At 41.4% G+C, this 21998-nt stretch overlaps 1 protein-coding gene across 1 annotated transcript; it reads left to right on the forward strand.

Moving 5' to 3' along the window:
* The first annotated feature begins 208 nt into the window (after positions 1-208).
* On the forward strand, positions 209-16250 carry LOC104442178 (protein TSS). The gene is made up of 25 exons (XM_010055523.3): positions 209-398; positions 909-1035; positions 1140-1201; positions 1806-1898; positions 3150-3222; positions 3341-3685; positions 3776-3843; positions 4060-4191; positions 4906-4947; positions 5099-5623; positions 5735-5889; positions 6154-6691; positions 6780-6842; positions 6928-7029; positions 7546-7863; positions 8198-8290; positions 8366-8467; positions 8553-8657; positions 8859-8992; positions 9498-9681; positions 10712-10843; positions 11135-11247; positions 12236-12326; positions 13098-15438; positions 15952-16250. Exons 2-24 carry the CDS (start codon positions 975-977, stop codon positions 15264-15266), a joined length of 5700 nt encoding a protein of 1899 aa, XP_010053825.2. The 5' UTR covers positions 209-398; positions 909-974; the 3' UTR covers positions 15267-15438; positions 15952-16250.
* The last annotated feature ends 5748 nt before the right edge of the window (positions 16251-21998 follow it).

The following is a 21998-nucleotide window of genomic DNA, read 5'->3' on the forward strand; positions in this document are numbered from 1 at the left end:
AATCGTAGCAGTAAAATTGGCAGGGTGCCCCTTTTTGTTCTGCTTTCTAGTTTGCAAATAACATGACAAATTTCAAAGTCGCAATTTTTTTTTTTAAATGGATATTTCCATAAAATTCAGAGAAATATCCAAAATAAAATGATAATTACACCATAAGCCAGAAACTGCCATAAGATGCCATACGTCCGACTGTTAAATCTCCGCCCTTCCTTCCTTATCACACCAACCTCTCTCTCCCTCTCTCTCCCCATCTTTGTCTCCCTCTTTCCTCATTTCTTCTCTTCCCTTCCCACAGTTTCTTCTCAGTGGATGAGAGCTTCATTGCGAATTGCTCAGACCACTTCTTCGTTTCCCAATCCTTGAAGCGCTTCCATCATTGCAGCGACCATCTCTATCAGGTTCTTGCAGACAACCTTGGTTTTCCGCACAGTTCAGATGCAACCATATGCTGTTGGCGCTTTCAAGTTCAGAGCTTTGATTGTTCATTAAAGAGACCCTTTTCTCTTATTTCTTAAATGCTTAAGACCAAGACAATCTTTTCTATTTCTACTCTTTCTAAATTTTCAATACGGTTGGTGCTTGTCGCGTCCGTCCTCAGCTCTTAATGTCAATACCGGACATAGTCTAATTCTCGAAACAAGAAGATTGTAAATTTTGGTGCAACCGTTGCAGTCTCTTGTGAAGTTATATCTGAAGTGTTCGTCCTTCGTCTAATCAGCTGAGTCAAGATAATACTATCCGAAAATTAATCTGCGGTCTCCTCTGAAACTGCTAGTCAATATGAAGTATCGGAAAAGAAGTAGTTGGAGTCATTCGGGCTCTCAGGACTCTATTTCTTTTCATTTCTTCTGTAGTATTGGTTCTGTGTAGTGACTGGGAAGGATAAGATGATAAGGTCATTTCTGCAGTTAATTTGAAGGTAGAGTTTAAAGAAGACGACCGCTCGGCTTACTTCAATCAAGAGAAGGTCGAGAATGGCGCCCAGGAACAACCGCGGAAAGGCCAAAGGAGAGAAGAAGAAGAAAGAAGAGAAAGGTACTCCTTATATGCTTATCTTCTTTTACATAAGGCAGAAATATCATTTAGTATAATATGCAGCTTCTAAATCTGGCCTTCTTTTCATTGTTGAATTCTTGCAGTGCTCCCGGTAGTCATGGACATCACAGTAAACCTTCCCGATGAAACCTGCGTGATACTGAAGGTTCGATTTCCTCGTCCCTACTCTAATTTGTTTCCATCCGACAACGTCTAAGCTACAAGGCCTTGCGTCGCTTCGAATTTACCATCTGATATTCGATTTCATTGTTCAGACGTCTTTTGAAACGCCCTTTCCAATTCTTTTTGACCTTAAGTTTATTGGAAACTAGCTCATTGCCAAAACTAGAAGCTAGTATATGCAGTCTGGGGTATCTCGACAAGAGATTCGAATTGCCGGTATAAAGAAGGAAAGATCAAAGGAACCAAAAAAATGAAAAGTCAAGTCTGCAGTGCCTAGATTTTCATTTAGTTTAGGTGCTCCAGCTTGATGTTATGTGAACCTTTAGCTGAAAAGTCATTAGTGCGGGACCGGTAGGGGTGGAAGAAGTAGATGCACGCACACAAGACTTTGTACTTGTAAAACGAGCGGCTTCTAAAACTTGCCAAGGACAACAGCAATTAGAAAACTGTCATGCAGTAGAAGATCTCATCTTCATAGCCTGCATAGGACTGTTGTGTCACCTTTCTGGTTCATTTCCATGCCAGGAACGGCGAAGGCCGGTCCGGGCAAGGGCTTACTCACTGTTTCCCGCTTCGGTTTTTCTTAGGGCATCTCGACGGACAGGATCATCGACGTTCGCCGGCTCTTGTGCGTCAACACCGAGGCGTGCCACGTCACCAACTTCTCACTGTCACATGAGGTAAGGGATCCAGTCCGCCGTAATGTGTTGTTGGGTGGCAAGTTCGGATATCCCACACTCTCTCTCTCTCAATCTGGACAATCGTTTTCACGTTGTAAGCACGCTGATCTGACATCAGCGCTCTGTCTAATCGCCATGTTCTGCTTGAAAAACGTTTTTCTTGCCATGTCCATCGACGTCAACCGTCGGAAGGTGAGGAAAGAAAAAGTGGAATCTCAATTGAATCCGTACTCTTCGGGAATTGGTCTGTTCGTACGAGCGTTGGGATCGATCGAAAAGGGGCAGTACTTTTCTTCCCCTTGACCTCCCCGACTTCTGAGAATAGTATCCAATCGATTCTAGAATTATTGCATAAATGTCGCTTCAAAACCAAACTTTTCCAGCCCCGGCGATGTGGTCCTAAACATTTAGGCAGCATTTTATTGTAGTCCTTCAACCGATTGCCACCGGAAATTGTGTACATAAGATGTCCAGTCAGCAATTTTCGAAGGCAATAGATTGAAAGGATTATATTGAAATTTCTTGCAAAAATTTAGAACTATATCGATAGAATTGAAAAAAAAAATTTAGGACCAAATTTGCTTCTGCACGATATATTTGCAGCAATGTTGGTGATTTTGTCCTGGTTTTTGGGTTGAAAAGGGCAAGCCCAGCACGTGAGACCTTTGTGATTGTCACGTGACTCACAGTTTATGCGCCCCTCGCATTTCGTCAAAGCTGAATTTTCAGTGAGCGCTCAATCTGCATCAAACTTTTATCCAGCTTATACTATGGAAATCTTATATCATTAAATTTTGATTCAATGATAAAAAATTAGCTTACAACTCCCTAAGTTTATAAAAAAAAAATGCATGTTTGTATCAAATAGACTGTGTTTCGCTAATTAGAAGTGCCTTTTACTTTTCACTCACTTCTCTACATTGCATTTGAGATTTTAATTTATATTTTAATTTTGATCACTTCAAAACCATATCAACCTTTGAAGATAGTTTGAAATGGGCGATTTAGAAATATTTCTTATGATCACTTGTATCGCTTAAAATAATTACTTAATGTAAAATATTTTTTCGTTTGGCAACAATTTATGTTTAAATATTTTTACAAATGATAAAATATTTTTTCGTTCATTTATTTTTGTCAGTGATATAAGAAATTATTTTTTAGAAACAATATTTTTAAAATGAGCCAGGGTAATTATGGCATTTCACCGTTGGGGGAGCAATTAACGGTCGGATTTGGCGGATTGCGCAGGTTAGAGGGCCAGGATTGAAAGACACGGTGGACGTATCCGCGCTCAAGCCATGCACGCTGTCGCTCGTCGAAGGTAAACCGCCCGACCGAATCTCCACGTCCTCGTCCCCCTCGAAACTGCGTCGTTTCACCACCTTCTTCTCACCATCTCTCTCTCTACTTTCTCTCTCTACTGTGTTGGCGCGAAGCAGAGGACTACGATGAAGAGCGCGCGGTGGCGCACGTGCGGCGCCTCCTGGACATCGTCGCCTGCACGGCGTGCTTCGGCCCGTCGTCGGCGGCGGCGGCCAAGGACCCGCCCCAGCCCGAGGCCCGGAAGGGCGGCGTGGACTCGCAGGACAGGAGCGTCAAGAAACCCGGGAAGGCTTCTCAGGCCGCCGCCGCCGCCGCCGCAGCCAAGCGGGCTGCTCCGCCGCCGCCGAACCCGCCCAGTGACCCCGCCGCTGACGGAGAAGGAGAAGCGAGCCACTCCTGCCCTAAGCTCGGGAGCTTCTACGACTTCTTCTCGCTCTCCCACCTCACTCCTCCTCTTCAGTGTATGTACTCTCTCTCTATCTCTCGGTCTCTCGCGCATGCATTTTGTTAGCCTTGGTCGTTCGGATATTGACGTTTGGTGCCTTTTGCAGATGTGAGGAAGGCGGGGAAGCGGCACGTCGATGAGGTGGCTCCGGATGAGCATCTTTTCTCGCTTGATGTAAGCTCTCTCAGGCGCCTTTGATCAGTGTCTCGCTCTCATGCGACGGAACAACGTCGAGTTTTAGGAACGTAGCGCAGTTTTTTTTTTTTTTTTCTTTTTTCCTCCTCCTCCTCCTTTTATGATTCTCATGATGAGAAAACTGTCGCGAGCTAGCGGTGTTTGCATAGTCATTTTGTTTTTAAAGAGTGCAACTGTTCATGTGTGGTGGCTCAGGTGAAGCTGTGCAATGGGAAGCTGGTCCATCTGGAAGCCTGCAAGCGAGGCTTCTTCTGCGCCGGGAAGCAGCCGATTTTATGTCACAACCTTGTCGATTTGTTGCGACATCACAGCCGAGCTTTTTACAATGTTTGTCTCGCATTCCTAGCTGATTTTGTTAACGCGGCAACGTGCTGCTTGAACTTCCTTATTTGGACACAATAAGTCTGATTTGCTCTGATTCTGATTTGCTGTACTGTTCTTGTTTTGGACTATGGTTAATTTAAGCTTAAAAGATCGGAGCAAGAAAATTAAGATTTGTAACTGGGTAAAAACAATTCCCAGATCTTGTTCTGTGTATTCCGATTTTTTTTCTGCTGAGTGACGTAGTTCGCACATTAAATAAGGAATAAAATTGTGCATACCTCTTATAGTTACAAAACTTGGTCAAATTCTTCAGGCCAACTTTTTTTCTTCGTTGAAGTTTAATATATGTTTTTTTTTTTTTTTTTTTGGTAAGGGAAGTTTAATATATGTTTCTTTTCTAGTATTATGATTTTATATTTTGACGTCTTTTGTGCATCTTTATTATTGCATTGAAACGCCTCCTAGCCTTGCCCATTGCTGGATTAATAACCACTTTTAGTTTCTTCATGTCTGAATGCATGATCAATATGTTTCTTGGGATTCTTGGAAGCGATCCATTTTGTCGTATGTGCTGCGCATCTCCTTTGTTTGTTTTTCAGTCATGGAAATGAGTCGTTTTTTTCTCTAAAATGGCTTTGTTTTATTCTTCATTTCTTATCTCTCTTTGGATGACACAAGCATAGTGAAGTTCCATATGTCGTTTGTGTCTCTTTACAGGCATACGATGATCTCATGAAAGCATTTTCAGAACGAAACAAGGTGTGTTGGAACTTTTTGTTTTTGATATAGTCAAGTCAGCTTAAGAAAATTTTCTTTGAACTTTAGAATCCGCCGTAAGCACACAGGTAACTTTTTCAGCTTGGCGTAGTATCTGTGCTCTGACTGATTCGTCCTTGCTCCAATTTTGCAGTTTGGGAACCTTCCTTATGGATTTAGAGCAAACACATGGCTCACACCTCCCGTCGCAGCTCAATCACCCTCTATTTTTCCTCCTCTGCCTGTGGAGGATGAAGGATGGGGAGGAAATGGGGGCGGTCTAGGAAGAGACGGCAAAAGTGATTTGCTGCCATGGGCTAATGAGTTATTGTATCTTGCATCTATGCCTTGCAAGACAGCAGAAGAGAGGCAGGTCCGCGATAGGAGAGCTTTCCTTGTACATAGCTTGTTTGTTGATGTGGCCATTTTAAGGGCAGTTTCAGCCGTGCAGCATGTATTGGGGAATCTGGATTTAATCAGCTCTACTGCAGACGCTAATTATTTGTATTCAGAGAAAGTGGGAGACTTGTGCATTACAGTAATCAAGGATGCTTCCAATGCAAGCCATAAGATAGATACAAAAGTTGATGGGATTCACGTGACTGGGATGGATCCAAAGAAACTAGTGGAACGAAACCTGCTTAAGGGGATTACTGCTGACGAAAATACAGCAGCCCATGTATGCTTCTTCTTCTTCTATGCTTGATTAATGTGATCAACATTGTACTTTCTGGTTGCATGATCTGAATTTTAACTGGATCATTAAGAAGACCATACGTATTGATTGCAGGACACATCCACTTTAGGAATCGTCAATGTGAGATATTCTGGTTATATTGCTGTCGTAAAAGTTGAGGGGCAAGAGAGTGAAAAGGTCCTTGTTCCTACAGCCATTGAACTTCTTGATCAACCTGAAGGTGGTGCCAATGCCCTCAACATTAACAGGTTTTCCAGCTCAACTTGTTCTTCTAATGAAACACTATAGCTGATCTTTTAGTTTTGCCATAAACACTGAAACTGATCTTTTGGCATCTGGACTTCATCACTCTGTTGCTGGGGTAGAGAATGACAATATGCATGTGAGGAATCCCTTACAGAGAGAGTGTGCACCTCTTTTTTGGGATGGCATGTGCACTTTTTTTGAGTCCTTATATGTCTACTGTGGTGGCTTCATTATGACTTCTCAATTTTTTTCATTTTTTTTTTCAGTTTAAGATTACTCCTTCATAAAAGAGTTGCTCCAGAAAACAATAAACACTTTCAACAGTTGCATCCTTCAGAGCATGATGAACTCAGTGCTTCTGAATCCATTGTGGAGAGACTGTTGGAAAATAGCCTTGGAGAGCTTGAAAAAGCGGATGAAGAGAGAGATCAATTTGTAAGATGGGAACTTGGAGCATGCTGGATACAGCATTTACAAGATCAAAATAACTCAGAAAAGGATAAAAAGGCTTCTTCTGAGAAAGCTAAAACTAAAAATGAGATGAAGGTCGAAGGACTTGGGACACCTCTCAGGTCCCTTAAGAACAACAAGAAAAACCCAGATGGAGTCAATCAGAGACTGCAAATGGAGAATTCTTCTTCCAAGGCAAATTCTGTTGTCGGAGAAGCTGAAACTGCTATATCACCATCTATGGAGACTGAACTTGAATCTATTGCAAAAGAAAATGAGCTTGCACTCAAGGCTATGATGTCTGATGCAGCCTTTGCCCGCCTAAAAGAATCAGAAACTGGACTTCACCGGAAGGTAACATCTTGTTCTAGATAATCATGGAGGGTTTAGCACGTTCTTAATTGTTAACTATTACTCACTACGTATGGTTACCACTTAGCAGTCTTTGCCAGAGCTCATCAAACTGTCTCAGAAATATTATAATGACGTTGCCCTTCCAAAACTGGTAATGACTCTACTCTTCCTTTTAATCCTGCAATTGGTTCTGGCTAAAGATCTGGTTATGTATATTTTATTTTTGTGGTACATAGGTCGCTGATTTTGGTTCGTTAGAACTCTCACCAGTTGATGGTCGGACTCTAACAGACTTCATGCATACTAGAGGTCTTCGCATGCGTTCCCTTGGACATGTTGTAAGTTCCTTTTCTCTGGACTACAATCTGTTACTACGTTCTACTTTATAGCTTAATTTGTGATTTTTCCTTGGGTGAACTAATCAGGATAAAAATTGATGTCCATAATTACAAAGCAGAGGTTTTCTTTCTTTCTTTCTTTCTTTTTTTTTTTTTTTCGTTTTTCCTTTCTCTGAATGCTTTGCAATCACGGTGAAAATTGGTTTCCTTAGTTCTCAATATCATCCTCTAATCTGCACCTCACTGTATTCTCATCAGGACATTCATGTATGTGCCATTTAGCTAATCATTTGGAAACTTAAATCTAAATTTTCCTCTGTACAAACTACATTCTGTCCATTAATGTGATGGATATGGCCATATCCTCATTGTCTTGTACTTGGCCCATTGTAAGATTTGGACGCAGAGTCAATAAGAAATTTACTTGCAGATGGATTTCCTTGCTTATTGCAGAATAGGGTAGAGTATAGCTAGTCCCCTTTGACCATGATGCCTGTGCCTTGTCTCCTTTACCAGGTCAAGCTTTCTGAAAAGCTGTCACATGTGCAATCTCTCTGTATTCATGAGATGATAGTACGAGCTTTCAAGCACATTCTTCAAGCTGTGATTTCTTCGGTCACTGATGTTGAGAAAATGGCAACGTCAGTAGCTACTGCACTGAATCTGATGCTCGGTGTGCATCCAAGAGGAGAAAGAAGTAAAGATTGCAGTTTCCATCCCCTTGTGTGGAGATGGTTACAAGTTTTTCTGCTGAAACGCTATGAATGGGATATTAGCAGCTTAAACTACAAAGACGTTAGGAAATTTGCAATATTGCGGGGATTATGTCAGAAGGTATGCGGCTCTAATAATGGATGTTGAAAATGTTCAAACAACCTTCTGCTTAAGGCAGTTTCTTTTAGAATCATAATATTATATTAGAACTGCCTTTATTAGTGTTAGATGTTTGCCTGAAAGATGGCATGCTTGTCTAGCAGGAGGAAGGATGGCAGTTTAAAGAATATTAACTTCAACTTACAGTTGAGGAATTCTTTTGAAAGAAAAAGGCCCAAAAAATTAAGTGCATCACTAGAATTTTCCTATTATGAAGGAACTTAGCCTTACTGAACAAGGATATCTTACTTTTAGCGGAATCCAATGCCAATATGGTGTTCTTGCTATTCTATAGGTTGGTATTGAGCTGGTTCCAAGGGACTTTGACATGGAATCTCAACATCCTTTCTGCAAAACAGATGTCATCAGCCTGGTTCCAGTGCATAAGGTAATACACTATTACACAGAATTATAATCTCGTGTCTGTACTGTTTTATTAAAAGGTTAATTTGCTACTCCGCAGCAAGCAGCGTGCTCATCTGCTGATGGAAGGCAGCTGCTAGAATCATCAAAAACTGCTTTAGACAAGGGGAAACTTGAAGATGCAGTAGCCTACGGGACAAAAGTATGTCTTTGATACGGCTTGCTTCCATCCTTTTCTCCTGCTGAATTAACTGCATCTCCTGCTGAATGTCCTTTGTTTCTTGCAGGCTCTGGCAAAGCTTGTAGCAGTTTGCGGTCCTTACCATCGAATGACAGCTGGGGCTTACAGTCTTCTTGCTGTAGTTTTATATCATACTGGAGATTTCAATCAGGTATCTGGCATTATTTTCTTTGTCTAGCACATGACATCATTGTAGAGAATGAGATTGTAGCAGGATGACCTCTGAACTTGCTATGCATAATCTTGTTGAATAGGTTTTTCTTTTCTGCATCGGCCCCTAAAATGATTTTTTTTTTCCAATCACAGCTAAGTTTTAAGTTAAATGTTCATGAGAAAGTTTTCCTAATTACAGGCAGCAATATATCAGCAAAAGGCGTTGGACATTAATGAGAGAGAACTGGGACTTGATCACCCAGATACAATGAAAAGCTACGGTGACCTTGCAGTGTTTTATTACAGACTTCAACACACGGAGCTAGCTCTCAAGTATGTTCTCATCTTTCCTTTTTCCCCCTGTAATTTGTTGAAGTTTTATGTGTTTTATCATCTAGCTTTTGTTTTTCATGACAGCCTCCATTTCAAGCTTATTGTTAATCCTGTTTGGTGTATATGTTCCTGTGACAAGGACAAATGTGTTTCACATGCATTTCTTCCACATGCATACCTTAATAGTTACTGAGGATGGTCTTGCATGGTGTGTTGCCCATCTCTCTGGAATTCTACAACTGCCATTACCTTATTTGTTGAACATACTCCAAAATCTAAGTTATCTTTCAAGTTGCTTGGAAGGTTGAGATGTACTGGTTTACGTCCTCGCTAGGTTGTATATTCTGTTGAGTGAAACTTCTTTGTGGAATTGCTATTTTATCTTCGGAATCGAAGATAGCAAAATCAACAAGACTGTTTTCCTGTAAAGGATTAGTCATTTTTATGTGTTGTAGGGTTTTCTTACTCTTTTCCGTGTGCTGAAGTTGGTATTTATGCTGAACAGGTACGTAAAGCGTGCTCTCTATCTGTTACATCTTACTTGTGGTCCTTCTCATCCCAACACGGCTGCTACGTATATCAATGTGGCAATGATGGAAGAAGGCCTGGGGAATGTGCATGTTGCCCTCAGATATCTCCATAAAGCACTAAAATGTAACCAGAAGTTACTTGGACCAGACCATATCCAGGTCTTTTTCAGTCAATCATTCTTTCCCTTCATTTTTTTTTTAAGTGCAATTATTGTCAGTTAGTTGGCTGCTCTATGAGCTCTTATGGCTACATATCTTTGTTGAGAGTCACTAACACACTATAAGGCTAGGTAGCCAAACACAATAAATCTGAATGGACTTCTTAATGGTGCCTTAGTTCAGATAACAATATAATTTATGAATGATTGTCCAATGCTAAGCTGAAGGGAGGTTAGGAACTGGACAAGTTCACTTCCTCTTGTGAGAATTTGTGGGACCACTGCCGACTACTCTAAAAGCTTCTGTTGTTGGATGAGGGCTTGGTTTAATGTTTAATTACTCTAACACTCCCCCTCACACATAGGCTGGACTTTGGCGTTGTTTAATATTTAATTACTCTAACACTCCCCCTCACACGTAGGCTGGACTTTGGCCTAATTCTAAAGTGTAGAAATATATAATTGGGGAGGCAAATAGGGGCTTGGAAAGATTTGAGGAAATATATAATTAGGGAGATAAATAGGGGCCTGGAAAGATTTGAACTAAGGACCTTTGGTTCTGATATCGTGTGAGAATTTGTGGGACCACTGCTGACTGCTCTAAAAGCTTAAGCTATTAGATGAAAGCATGGTTTAAAATTTAATTACTCTGACACCTCTCAAACTTCATAATGAAACATGAAGGAGCTAGTCATCAGCGGGGAATATATTTTTTGAAAAATCTCAGATAGTCCTGAGTCCCCATTCAATTAGATGAAATCCGAAAAAAAGACATTTAGCCATCAGACGATGAGATTAAGAGAAGTGTGGAAGAGAAGGCACACTTGTTGGTACAGAAAAGATACTGCTATTTGGGTGGTGCATGAAAACAATAATTAACAGTCTATAGACTGTCTTTGCTGGAACTCTATGTATTTTGCATTCAGCGGCACATTATGAGCTTCAAATTCGATAGCAGGACTCCTGTTTTGTTCCCAGCAAGCAATCTTAAATTGGACTTTAGTGACCCATCTCATTTTGATGCTATGCAGACAGCAGCCAGTTACCATGCCATAGCAATTGCACTCTCATTGATGGAAGCTTACCCCTTAAGCGTTCAGCATGAACAAACAACCTTACAAATTCTCAGAGCAAAATTGGGCCCCGATGACTTGCGTACACAGGTAGTATGTTCATATATTAGGTCAGACTACAAAGTATGGTGCTACACAGAACTAGCATTAGCATCAGTAAATTGTTATTATCACTCATCAGGCAATTGCATCTTCTCCAATGCAAATCAGGATTGCCTCTTGCAATGAAACAACATGAGCTTTATTGGACATGATCATTCTCATGCTTGAATTGATTGGATTTTGATGGACGCACTCTTCTTTAGCATTGTGATTTCTGCCTTACTGCACATGTACTTTGGTACTTTGTACTTACCTTTCCTTTTTCTGAAATACCAACAGGATGCTGCTGCTTGGCTAGAGTATTTTGAGTCCAAGGCTTTTGAACAGCAAGAAGCTGCACGGAATGGAACCAGAAAGCCTGATGCATCCATAGCCAGCAAAGGTCACCTAAGGTAGAATTGCACTATAGAAATATCTTTTGCACATTTGCTAGCTCTAATAAACTGATCTTGGTCAAAGAAAAGATCGATGAGTGATAAGACGAAGTAAAATCATATTTACATTGCTTGAAGCATTGTGATACACTATCTCATCTGGTGTTTCATAGATTATTTAAACAGGCAAGAGCTGTCTTTATCCTTTTCTCTAATCTATTCAACTGTTGAATGGTCTAAATTTTTTGTAAAATTGATCTAATGTGGAAGCAAGGTAGGGAATGGCGTGTTTGCTATCTTCCAGATGCTTTTCCCTTTAGGATGAGTTTTTAGCAGAATTGATCCTAGAGAGGTGTATTGGTTGATCTCAAGAATCTCGCTTACCACTATTATAGACAATATATCGTTTCTGGGGTGGAGAATATCTCTGCTGACTTTTTCCAGATTATAGTCATGTATCTAGTCATTGTGTAAATGAGAAGGAATATAAGGAAACTGGCTTGGAGTTGCGGCTGATATGCAATAAATGATGTATGCCATAGGGAACAGTCTGTTGGATCCAATGCACATACCACTGAAAGCATATTCACTTTGTGTACCATGCATGTCTTGATACTTTTTGCTTGATAATTGTCATTTCATTCTATAAAAAATTGTCTGAAATACCCAGCTACAGACCAACTTGCAACAATCTATGCAGTTATCACACATCACCTCAGAGAATTACTTCATCAAACTATTGAATACCCCATCCTCCCATTACTGGAATCAGTTTTGTCTTTTTATTTTTGTAAACTTTCAACAATTGGGATATGGACACTATACAAATTAGATTCCTTAATCAAGAGCATCTGATGCTGACAAAATTGTTACAGAAATGTCTATTCGGGAACTATGCATACTTTTCATTCTTATGTTGGCACAATTAGCTAGAAGTTCAATGCATGTTTCTCTTACCTGGCCCCTTATTCCTGCAATTGCCGATTACCGTTCATGATTTTGGCAGTGTATCGGATCTGCTTGACTACATAAACCCGAGTCAGGATGGCAAAGGAAGGGATGCTTTAGCAATGAAGAGAAAACCCTATAATTCGAAGGTACTTGAGACTGCCTTGTGTACTCAATACGTGATGATTTTTGTCATCATCAATGGAAAAACCTGGGTTTCATTTTGTTTGTTTGTGTAGAATTCGAAAGACTGTCCTGCCTTTCTTATATCATGGTTTAATTTTTGCTAGCGGCAGCCCTACTAATGTGCTAGGATTTTTATGTAAGTTTGACAGTGTTGATAGGCCTCTCATTGCTAGCAGGTTCTTCACACCAATATAAAGAGCATTGGCACCGTACATGCCTTCCTGATCCAAGTGCTTTGTTTTGGCTGCATCTTTAAGTACACATTTGTTAAAAATGTGAATAGTCAGTGACTTACAGACTTTGAAAAAGGTTAAGCAACTAGTCATTGTCTTAGTATAGTCTTATATGGCAGTAATCAGATTTATTTAGGTAGCTCTATCAAATCATGTCCTACCTGTTATACTTGATGAGTATAATTTGTTCCTTTGTTTTCCATCTAAGGCTGAAATTGGTTTTCATTATTTCCACAAGCTTGGCATGGGGTGTGCCACCTCTGTTGCACTCACTAAGATGGGTGTCAATGAGCATTCTTCTTTTCTATGGGATGGCCATATCTACTTTCTAGTTTTCTTCTTACATTCCTTTTGCTTTTATTGCTTGTTTATTTTGCTTAGTGACTTTTTACCCTGGGTGTAGAAGGGTAGTTTGAGAGAATTTGTCTTTTTCTTCTTTTCTTTTTTTCACTATGAAGCTGTGAATTTACTTTGTATATTAACAGCAAGTGTCCTTTTCAGTTGAGGGAAAAATCTTTAAAGAGTATTTTGCCACCAAGCTCTGATGCCTCTCCCGAAGAATCCTTAAAGGAAGATTTGGATGAAGAGCCCCTTATACTAAGAAAAGGAAGTAGCACGGACTCTGACCAGGAAAAACACATTGAAGTGAGAAGTGGGGCAGATTCTGACCTGGTAATGGAACCTACATTGGCCCACCTACAGCAGCCCTTCTCGGAAGACACTGCTGAGGAAAAGTCACTAAATGCTGACAAAATCTTGCTGGAAACACATGATGGAGATGACGGTTGGCAATCTGTCCAAAGGCCAAGATCGGCGGGTTCATTGGGGCGGCGATTAAAGCAGCGGCGGGCAACCATTGGAAAAGTATTTAGCTATCAGAAAAAGAATACGGATGCAGATATGAGTTATGCTGATGGGATAAATTCTCATCCAGGTAATAGGTATTACATCATAAGGAAACGGGCAGTTTCTCATGCTGGTTACCCGGATCACCATACTGTCAATAGTTCCCAAGCTAGCAAATTCAGCAGAAGGGTAGTTAAAGCTGTAACATATAGAGTCAAGTCTATGCCTCCTGCTGCTAAAACTCCAGAAACTGAGAACTCTAGAGATGGTGCCGAGGCTTTTGGCTCTTCACGAGAACATCCATCAACTTCTGCATCGTACAAAATGAGTTCAGTGGAAGGTTCAATTGTTACACTCGAAAAGTCTCCTTCATACAAGGAAGTGGCATTAGCTCCTCCAGGAACCATCTCTAAATTGCATGCAAGGTTACTCCACAACCAAAGTCTTGATAAACAGGAGGCTGACATCTCAAAACATGATGCTGAATCAAACAAAGATAAAGGATCTGCTGACCCAGAGCCAGCAGCAGTAACGAATAAAATGGAAGAGGAGACGAAGGACTCTGCATCAGATTCCCCAGTCTTGAAGGGTGAAATTGCAATGAAAGAGAAGCCAGGGCCAATTTCATCTCCTGATGTGAAGGAAGAAGAAAATACTTTGATGGTGTCTGACAATGTAGGAAAGTTTGAATCAACTATGATTAGGGCTGAGATGGGGAAAAATGAAGTTTACAACAGCAGTGATTTGTCGAGTTCAGCTGATCTTCAGGAGAAAGAACTTGATGAAAAGGAATCATTGAGGAGTCCTGAATCCAACGAAAACTCAGGCAGTTCCTTGTCAGAGGTAGAGGATGTGAAAAATAAATCTTTAACCTTGAACTCCAGTGAAGGGAGGGGACTGCCAAATAAGAAACTATCTGCCTCTGCAGCTCCTTTTAATCCTTTGCCAGCTGTTGCACGTGCCACACCTGTTACCATGAACATCACTCTCCCTTCTGCTCCTGTTGCACCTTGGCCAGTCAACATGACACTCCATCCAGGGCCCGCTACTGTGATGCCCACAGTTACCCCATTGTGTTCCTCTCCTCACCAACCTTATCCATCACCTCCTCCAACTCCGAACATGATGCAGCGCTTACCCTTTATGTATCCTCCTTATACTCAGCCTCAGCCAATACCCACCAGTACCTTCCCTGTGACGAGCAGTGCCTTTCATCCCAATCACTTTGCATGGCGATGTAACATCAGCCCCAATGTATCCGAATTTGTCCATGGACCAGTTTGGCCTGGATGTCATCCTATGGAATTCTCTATGCCATCACCTGTTGCTGAGCCTATCACGGATTTCACATTGGAGCAAAAAGTGCAGCCTGTCGAATCTGATACCTCAGATCCAGCTCCGGTTCTGCTTGTTGGTATTGACAATGTGGAAGAATCCAAGGAAGAAGTACATCCTCCAGCATCGCAGGTGGTGGATAATACCAAAATAGTTGATTGTGTTGGATCAGAAAGTGTCAAGGAAAATGGTCAATCAAATTCATTCAGGTTGGAAAATCCTGGTACATCGCAAAGTCATGAACTTATGCAAAGAGAAAATGGTGGTGAAGGTGGTGAGACAACTTGTGACGGTGAAAAAACCTTCAGCATTTTGATCAGGGGAAGACGAAATCGGAAACAAACTTTGAGAATGCCGATTAGTTTGCTCACCAGGCCAAATGGGTCGCAATCTTTCAAAGTAATATACAACAGAGTACTTAGAGGGAGCGAAGCTCCCAAGTCTGTTAGCATTTCTTCAAGCGAAGCTTGTTCAGCTGCTGCTACATAACCTGGCATTTTGGATTCTTATGATGTGAGGCAGGATCCATGAGGAAAAAGAGTTGAAAATGATGAACTTTGTTATTTCGGAAGCCAAAAAGGACGGGCAGCATGGATTTTTTTCTGGTCCACTCCAGTCTTCTTGTCAGTTTCGTAATGAGGTCATCTTATGAAAAGATGAGGTTTGTTTCTATCATGGTGCTCCATCTCTGTGTCTCTGTGTGTTTTTAGAAACACTTCAGTTTTTATTGTGCAGATTAAAAGAAAATACATAAATAAATAACTTTGCAATACTTCAAGAGTTCTCTTATTCATCCACTCAATCTTCTCTCATCACATACTTGACTCTGCACACTAACCACACCTGTAAATCAAGGTCAAGCCGATCGGATATGGATCCAAGTATTTTCTCCATCCAACTATAGTCTGGAGAGGGAGAGAAGTGTCTTAACTTTATGCGAATGGGTGTTGTTAGTGCACATACTTTTAAAATGCCCCTATTATGTTCTTTGGGTGTGCTGCTTCAGTTGCATCTTTTTGTAGGGTGATAGTCTTTCCTGTTTGCTTTAAATTTTTGGTGAGGGGGAGTAATCAAACTTTTGGAATTGAGAAGAAAAATGTATAGCAGACAATGTAGTGTGGATAAGCTTCATATCTATTTGTGCACTAATCATTATTCTCTCTCTGGCATGCAGGTTCAAGAAGGGTTATTACTTTTAAGGTAGGAAATCCTTTCTGAGGTGACAGTTTTGGTCATTGTTGCTACTGCATTTTGACTTTTGATCTTGTGTTAGAGCTTTTGAAGACAGGTAAAAAGATAAAGTTTCCCATCCACAACAACGGCTTTGATTAGTTTATTGTGAGGCAAACTGGATATTCTTTCGGTAGGCATAGGCTATTGACTGTGTCGTTGAAGTTGATTGTTGCTTATTAACTCTTGTCTAGAGAACATGAAAATAAAGCATATCTTCTGGCCTCGCTGGGTTTAGTGAAATTCTTCTAGTTGAAGAGAAACCTTTCCATGGACGAGTGACTGAGATAATCAAAACAAGAGATAAATCATCACCTTCTGTTTGTCAATTGAACATGTCTTCCTGTGCATCCTCATTGAAGGGACTAGATGATAGAACACAGAAAGACAAGCATCATTCATGCTCAGAACTAGCAGAAAGTTTAGGGTATTAACCACAACCTCTCTTCCAAACATGGACAGTTTCCAGTGAAATTGGTTAGTCATTCTGCATGCATGGTAGCCAATGCAAGCGTAAAATAGTCCAAGTTGGCGAATTATCATTTGCCTAGACTTGATAGAACTTGAGATATCCTCAATGGTTATTCATCCTTTCTATTTATGCATGCATTTTTGGGCAGAATATTGTTCCTGCATTCGGATCGGCGAAGTACCCAGGGAACAGTAAACTGACAAGATCGTAACGAGATCTTGATCTGGGTCTAAGAAAATATCTTAAGTGTTGCACTGATCGAGTTCAGATTCTGTGCCCCATCTCACACCTTTTCTTGAGATGTAAATGCATTTGCGCATGATTTTGCTATTAGAAATTATGATATTCATTCCAGCATTATGACATTCAGTATAATATGCCTTCTCAATTACAGAATCCATATAACATATTAGTACGTTTCACTCAATATTTGGTATGCAAAAGAATAATCCAGAACTTGCATAGTGGCAGCATGAGCACTAGCACAAGTTTGAATCATTTATGCTTTATAAGGACAGAAGGTAAGTTCAGGCCAACCCTCTTTCATTAGAACTCTTCCCAATTTCTTCTCCAGCGCTTTCAGTCCGTCCGTCGTCAGGCTTTTCCATGTTCTCCATACTGCGAGCAGGGAAATGGTGTTGGTGGAATAGGCAACCCGTGAATCTTGGATCCAAGATCCCCCCTTCATCGCATGGCGATCCTAATGACATTCAAAACCTCAGGCATGAATTATTTTGCGCAGAGTGCTAGTCCTCCAGCTTCTTGGCACCCTAAAAATATGTTCCTCGCCACTCTTTGCGTCAACCCTGACAATCCATCTGCTATTCTTAGTCTTTGCTGGCCCACCCTCTTCCGCTTCATGATCATTTCCTCCACCACTTCCGTCGTTCTTCTGTGGCTCGTCCGCCTTCTTTATCACAGTTACTTCCATGCCTTCCCCTATGGGATGTTTTGTTGACCTCACGGCAACTTTATTCGGCACTCCCTTTACGTGTCCCTCCAATCCTTTCGTTTTACCCACCAAGTTGTTTGCCACCACCACCGACTTGCTAGGATTGACGTCCAGCAACTTGAGCAAGTCAGCATTGTGCTCTGAGTTGCAATCGACAAGAGAGAAGTCGATGTTCTTGTATTTAGGGAGTAGCTCAAAGGGGTTCCCGGTTTTGAACTCGACCATGTCTTTGAGACCTGTATCTTTAATTACTCTCTTCGATTCGGCGAGCACCGGCTCTGGGACAATGCACACAAGCTTGCCACCAGTGTGTCGGGCAGCAGCTGCTAAAGCGATTGTGGACGGGGACACACCAGAGGCAACCTCCACCATGAGTTTTGCCTTCATTCCTGCTGCTAAGGCTGAAATAAATTCGGTGCTCCCAAGCTCCGGGGTAACTGGTCTCCAGGAATTGGATGGCCGTATTCTACGATCGCTACACTGCACATGGTTGTGCAAATTGAGTTAGCTCTAGCACAACGCTTAAGTTCACGACAACCCAAATTCCAAATTGGCGGTGATGTGGAATATCACGGCTAAGATTGAGCTCGGAAGGAAATGACATCAAAACATGGCTATTCACAAACTCTACGGTTGAGCGTTTCTTGGTTTTTCACCTTTTCATAAGACCAATTAGTTCTTGGCATTTTCTACATTTTCACAGAAAACTAAGAACTAATTTCCATTGGTTGTCTTCTGAATGGTTGAAGACCTACCTCAAAAAATTGAAAATCCAGAAAAACCCAGAAAAGAAACCTGAATGAGATTCTTCTACAAGACATTTGATCCCTCAATGGGATATCCCTCGTAAAGAATTCATGGATCCCAAATACTTGAGAAGTCGATTTTATCGAGCAACAATTATCTTATCTGATCGAATGACATGCACCTTTCTTTTTCCCAAGAAGCAAAAAATCAAACGATAATTCAAAGAGGGAAGGAAAATGAAAATACCAGCTTGATGGTGTCGAGAAAAGCTCCCTTAGCTGATGTTGCCGACCACTCCATCTCCAGGATTGTTCTTTGAACCTTCAAACGTCTTTCCAGGAAAGAGAAAGTGCATTTGCAAATACTGATGATGATATCAGGATTGAGACCACTGAATTTATTTCTGAGTCCTGGGAAAAAATTCGACGCTGCTAAGGATTTCTCTCCTACCTCGTTTTTCTGGGAATTTTTTTTCCCTGTTTTATAGGGAGTTGGTCTTGTCTCTTGGGAGACCAAACAGCAAATGCAGATAGATCTCGTTACCGCTCTCGGTTCGCTTGGTTTTAACGGCAACACGGATCCAGCATAATACGTCAGTTAAAACCGTGGCCACATTGAAGGAAACAAACTCTATATTTGGCATTACTCAAATTACAGTTGTGAGAAAAAACTAATTGCCGTTCCAATGTCTATTCTGTTGCTGAAAGGATAACAGCACCCCCGTTGGGGCCGGATAAGATGAGAACCAGTCCTACGTCGTCAGTTATTTTACACTTTTTACACGTTTGTTGACCGGCAATGCCGTGGTCTCATCTCGGGTAATTCGGGAATTCTTGTTACGGGTAATGTTCATGACTACGACAACGTTATGTTGTTCCTCCGGCTCGTCCCCTTTCTAAGACAGCATCCTTAGTGAGCTTGAGCGCTTCCACGATGTCATCGCACAGCCGATGAGGATCGGGTATGGTGCCTTCATCGGCCGATACTACGAAAGTCATCTTGTTCGCATAACTTTGGAAGTTTACCATCAAGCCCTGCAATATAGGGACATCCGGACTGATGTATTCATGCTTTTTACGAACTAATTTCATGACAGAAAGCAACCATGACTGGATGGACGTGCATTGGAAATCTATAAGATCATGACATATGGAAAAATATGGAGGGTTGATAATAATGATATGAAAATCTCTTGGGGCGACAGAAGTACGCACGTGTGGTTGACCATAACAACCCGGCGCGAGGTAAGCCAATGGATGTCCATAGAAGCCTATTTCCTCCAGAGGTCCGACTAGATTTGAGAAGCACATTGTTGTATGAGTAATAACCCTGTGAGAGAGAGCGCTTGCTGCCTGCCCAACATGTGAAGCTAAATTTACACTCGGAAGCAATTAAGGCGACTTCGGAACAAGAAATAGATGGAAACTGGTCTGAACATTAGCAACTCCTATATTTTTGTGACAATACCTTAATGCCAGAAAAGCTTGAGAACCACCTCGGCAATGGAGTGAGTAAATATAGCTTCAAGAGAGTGCTTCTTCCTATTGATGGTAGCCTTGGCTTCACGGACATAATCCAAAGGATTGCTATGCAATGCAATGGTGATGGGGACGAGGACATAGCCAATCCTATTTCCCCACTTGACTTCGGTGTCCTTCTTCATCATAGCAGCTAAACCCTGCAAATTTAGTCTTGCCACAACAGATGAAACTGCTATTTTTGAGAAAAGCCGAGTTATAATGGTATCTGACAAACTAACGTCGGCTGGGAAAAGAAGATGCAGTAACCTGGATTCCTATGGATGGCCTCAAATTAATGAGCAGAGTCGACCTCAGGCGAAGATTCTTTGGAAGGTCATTTCTGATCTTGGTTGCTCCGTGCCTCTTCTTGGTCTCAGCTGCTCAATGCAAGCTTATGATAAAACAAATTTTTCTTCAAACATAAAGGCGTCACACAGATATTTTGTCCTACTTAACTAAGGATACTTTTATGGTTAAATAGACCAATCTCAATGGAAATACGAATAATTACACTTAGGAAGTGATAATATTTGCCTCTTGCTTAAGATTAAATGCAGATTACAATATGATGACTATAGTTCTTAGTCAGGGAGGCTGACCATATCGCAAGTGGAGATACTGGGATAAACCTGCCTGAGTAACTCCCAATGCAACGTCATTCACTGTCTGCAAAATCGAAATTCATGATTAGGGGATGTACAATTCTCCACCTCCTTCAGTCTACAAAGAGTATGGGCAGTGTGGGATCAGAGTCAAGCTCCTAGAACTCACAGCATTCAAAGCATTCTTCACCATCTTTATATCCTCTAAACTCACAGTCCTGTACACAAACCGTCGAGGCATAAGTTCAACGCCTGGGGGGCCCTTAATAGGACTCTCGCTGTCCTTCAAGAACAGCACAGTTGCCCCAAACATGATAGTGTCAACCGCAGTATTCCACAACAGCACCAAGAACCAGCATACCCCTAGCAACCACCCCCAAATCCTGCCATAATCTCTCTTTTCCTTACTCTTCTTCACTGGGATTGTAGGCAAAGCCTCTGGATCAGAGATTTTACGAGTACAAGCAAGCAATAAAGACATGAGAGAAGTCCCATCTCCGAGCGAGTGGTGGATCCTAAAAACTCCAACTGCCTCGGCATCAGAGGTTTTAACATTGAGGATGTGGATGTCCCACAGAGGCTGTGTCTTGCATATGGTGGTTTTGCTGAGATTGGAGACATAATCCTCGATGAACCGTTCAGGTGAATCCATTCCTGGCTTAATCTTTGGAACTATAATGTGCTTTTCCAAGTCCACATTTGTTGGAATCCATCTGAACTTCCCTTTTTCCTTTTCATCCTCAACCTGTGGTTTTTTCGGAATTCTTAATCAATAATTACTCAAACTACTTGAGTGTTAAATCTTGATCTAAAATGCAAGAACTAGAAACTCATCATGTATCGCTAATGCACGTTGAGACTCTGAGAGAGAGACAGAGACAGAGACAGAGTTCTCATAAAGCATGTTGCGGAGTAAAGATTGAGCATCCCTGATGAAAATATATTTTCTTTTACTGGTGCTTGTTATCACGAAGCCGAAAATACTAGGAAGAACTTATTTTGAATAATACTGTCCATAAATGATGAATCAGTGATTTTTATGTCAAGAACTTGGAATTTAGAATATAGATAACTTGCATACTTATAATAAATACTTTTCATGCGTGATAATACAATGTGAGGAAGTCACCTGCAGACTGGAGAAGCGGGGGTGTTTGAGCAAAGTGTGGACGAGGTTAGACTTGATGACAGGGAGGTCGATTGGAGTTTTGCAGCCCATGACGGCTACTATGTACACATTGAAGTTTGGTTCATGGAACATCTGAGCTGATGGGCTCAAAGGCTCTCCCTCCTCCACAACTCCACCGCTTCCTTCATCTCCTTGTGTCTCGTCCCATCTCCTAGTCGTTTCAACCGGCTTAAGATTGGGTTCCACTTTCCTCTTCCACGTAAAACCTTCTCTAGGAGACATTTTGGGACCAAAAAACTAGCTGTTTTCCTCTGTGATATGTTCAGCAAAACAAGAAAGTGCGCACTTTGATCTTCGGAGAAGACCCTGCAAGGTTACTGTTGAATGGTGAGAGGCTAAATCTTCCTAGTTCTTGAAGAAGTTTCTCTTCCTGCTCCTGAGTCTTGGCATATGCATGTGGGAACAGCTTGTGCAAATATCATTTCGATGAGTGACATTTTGTGTGTCACTGGCAGATTAGAGCTGACACCTCATTACAAAATGGTGCCACCACAGCACCCCGACCGAGC

This window comes from Eucalyptus grandis, chromosome 4 (assembly GCF_016545825.1).
Source record: "Eucalyptus grandis isolate ANBG69807.140 chromosome 4, ASM1654582v1, whole genome shotgun sequence".
In the NCBI taxonomy this organism is placed as follows: Eukaryota; Viridiplantae; Streptophyta; class Magnoliopsida; order Myrtales; family Myrtaceae; genus Eucalyptus; species Eucalyptus grandis.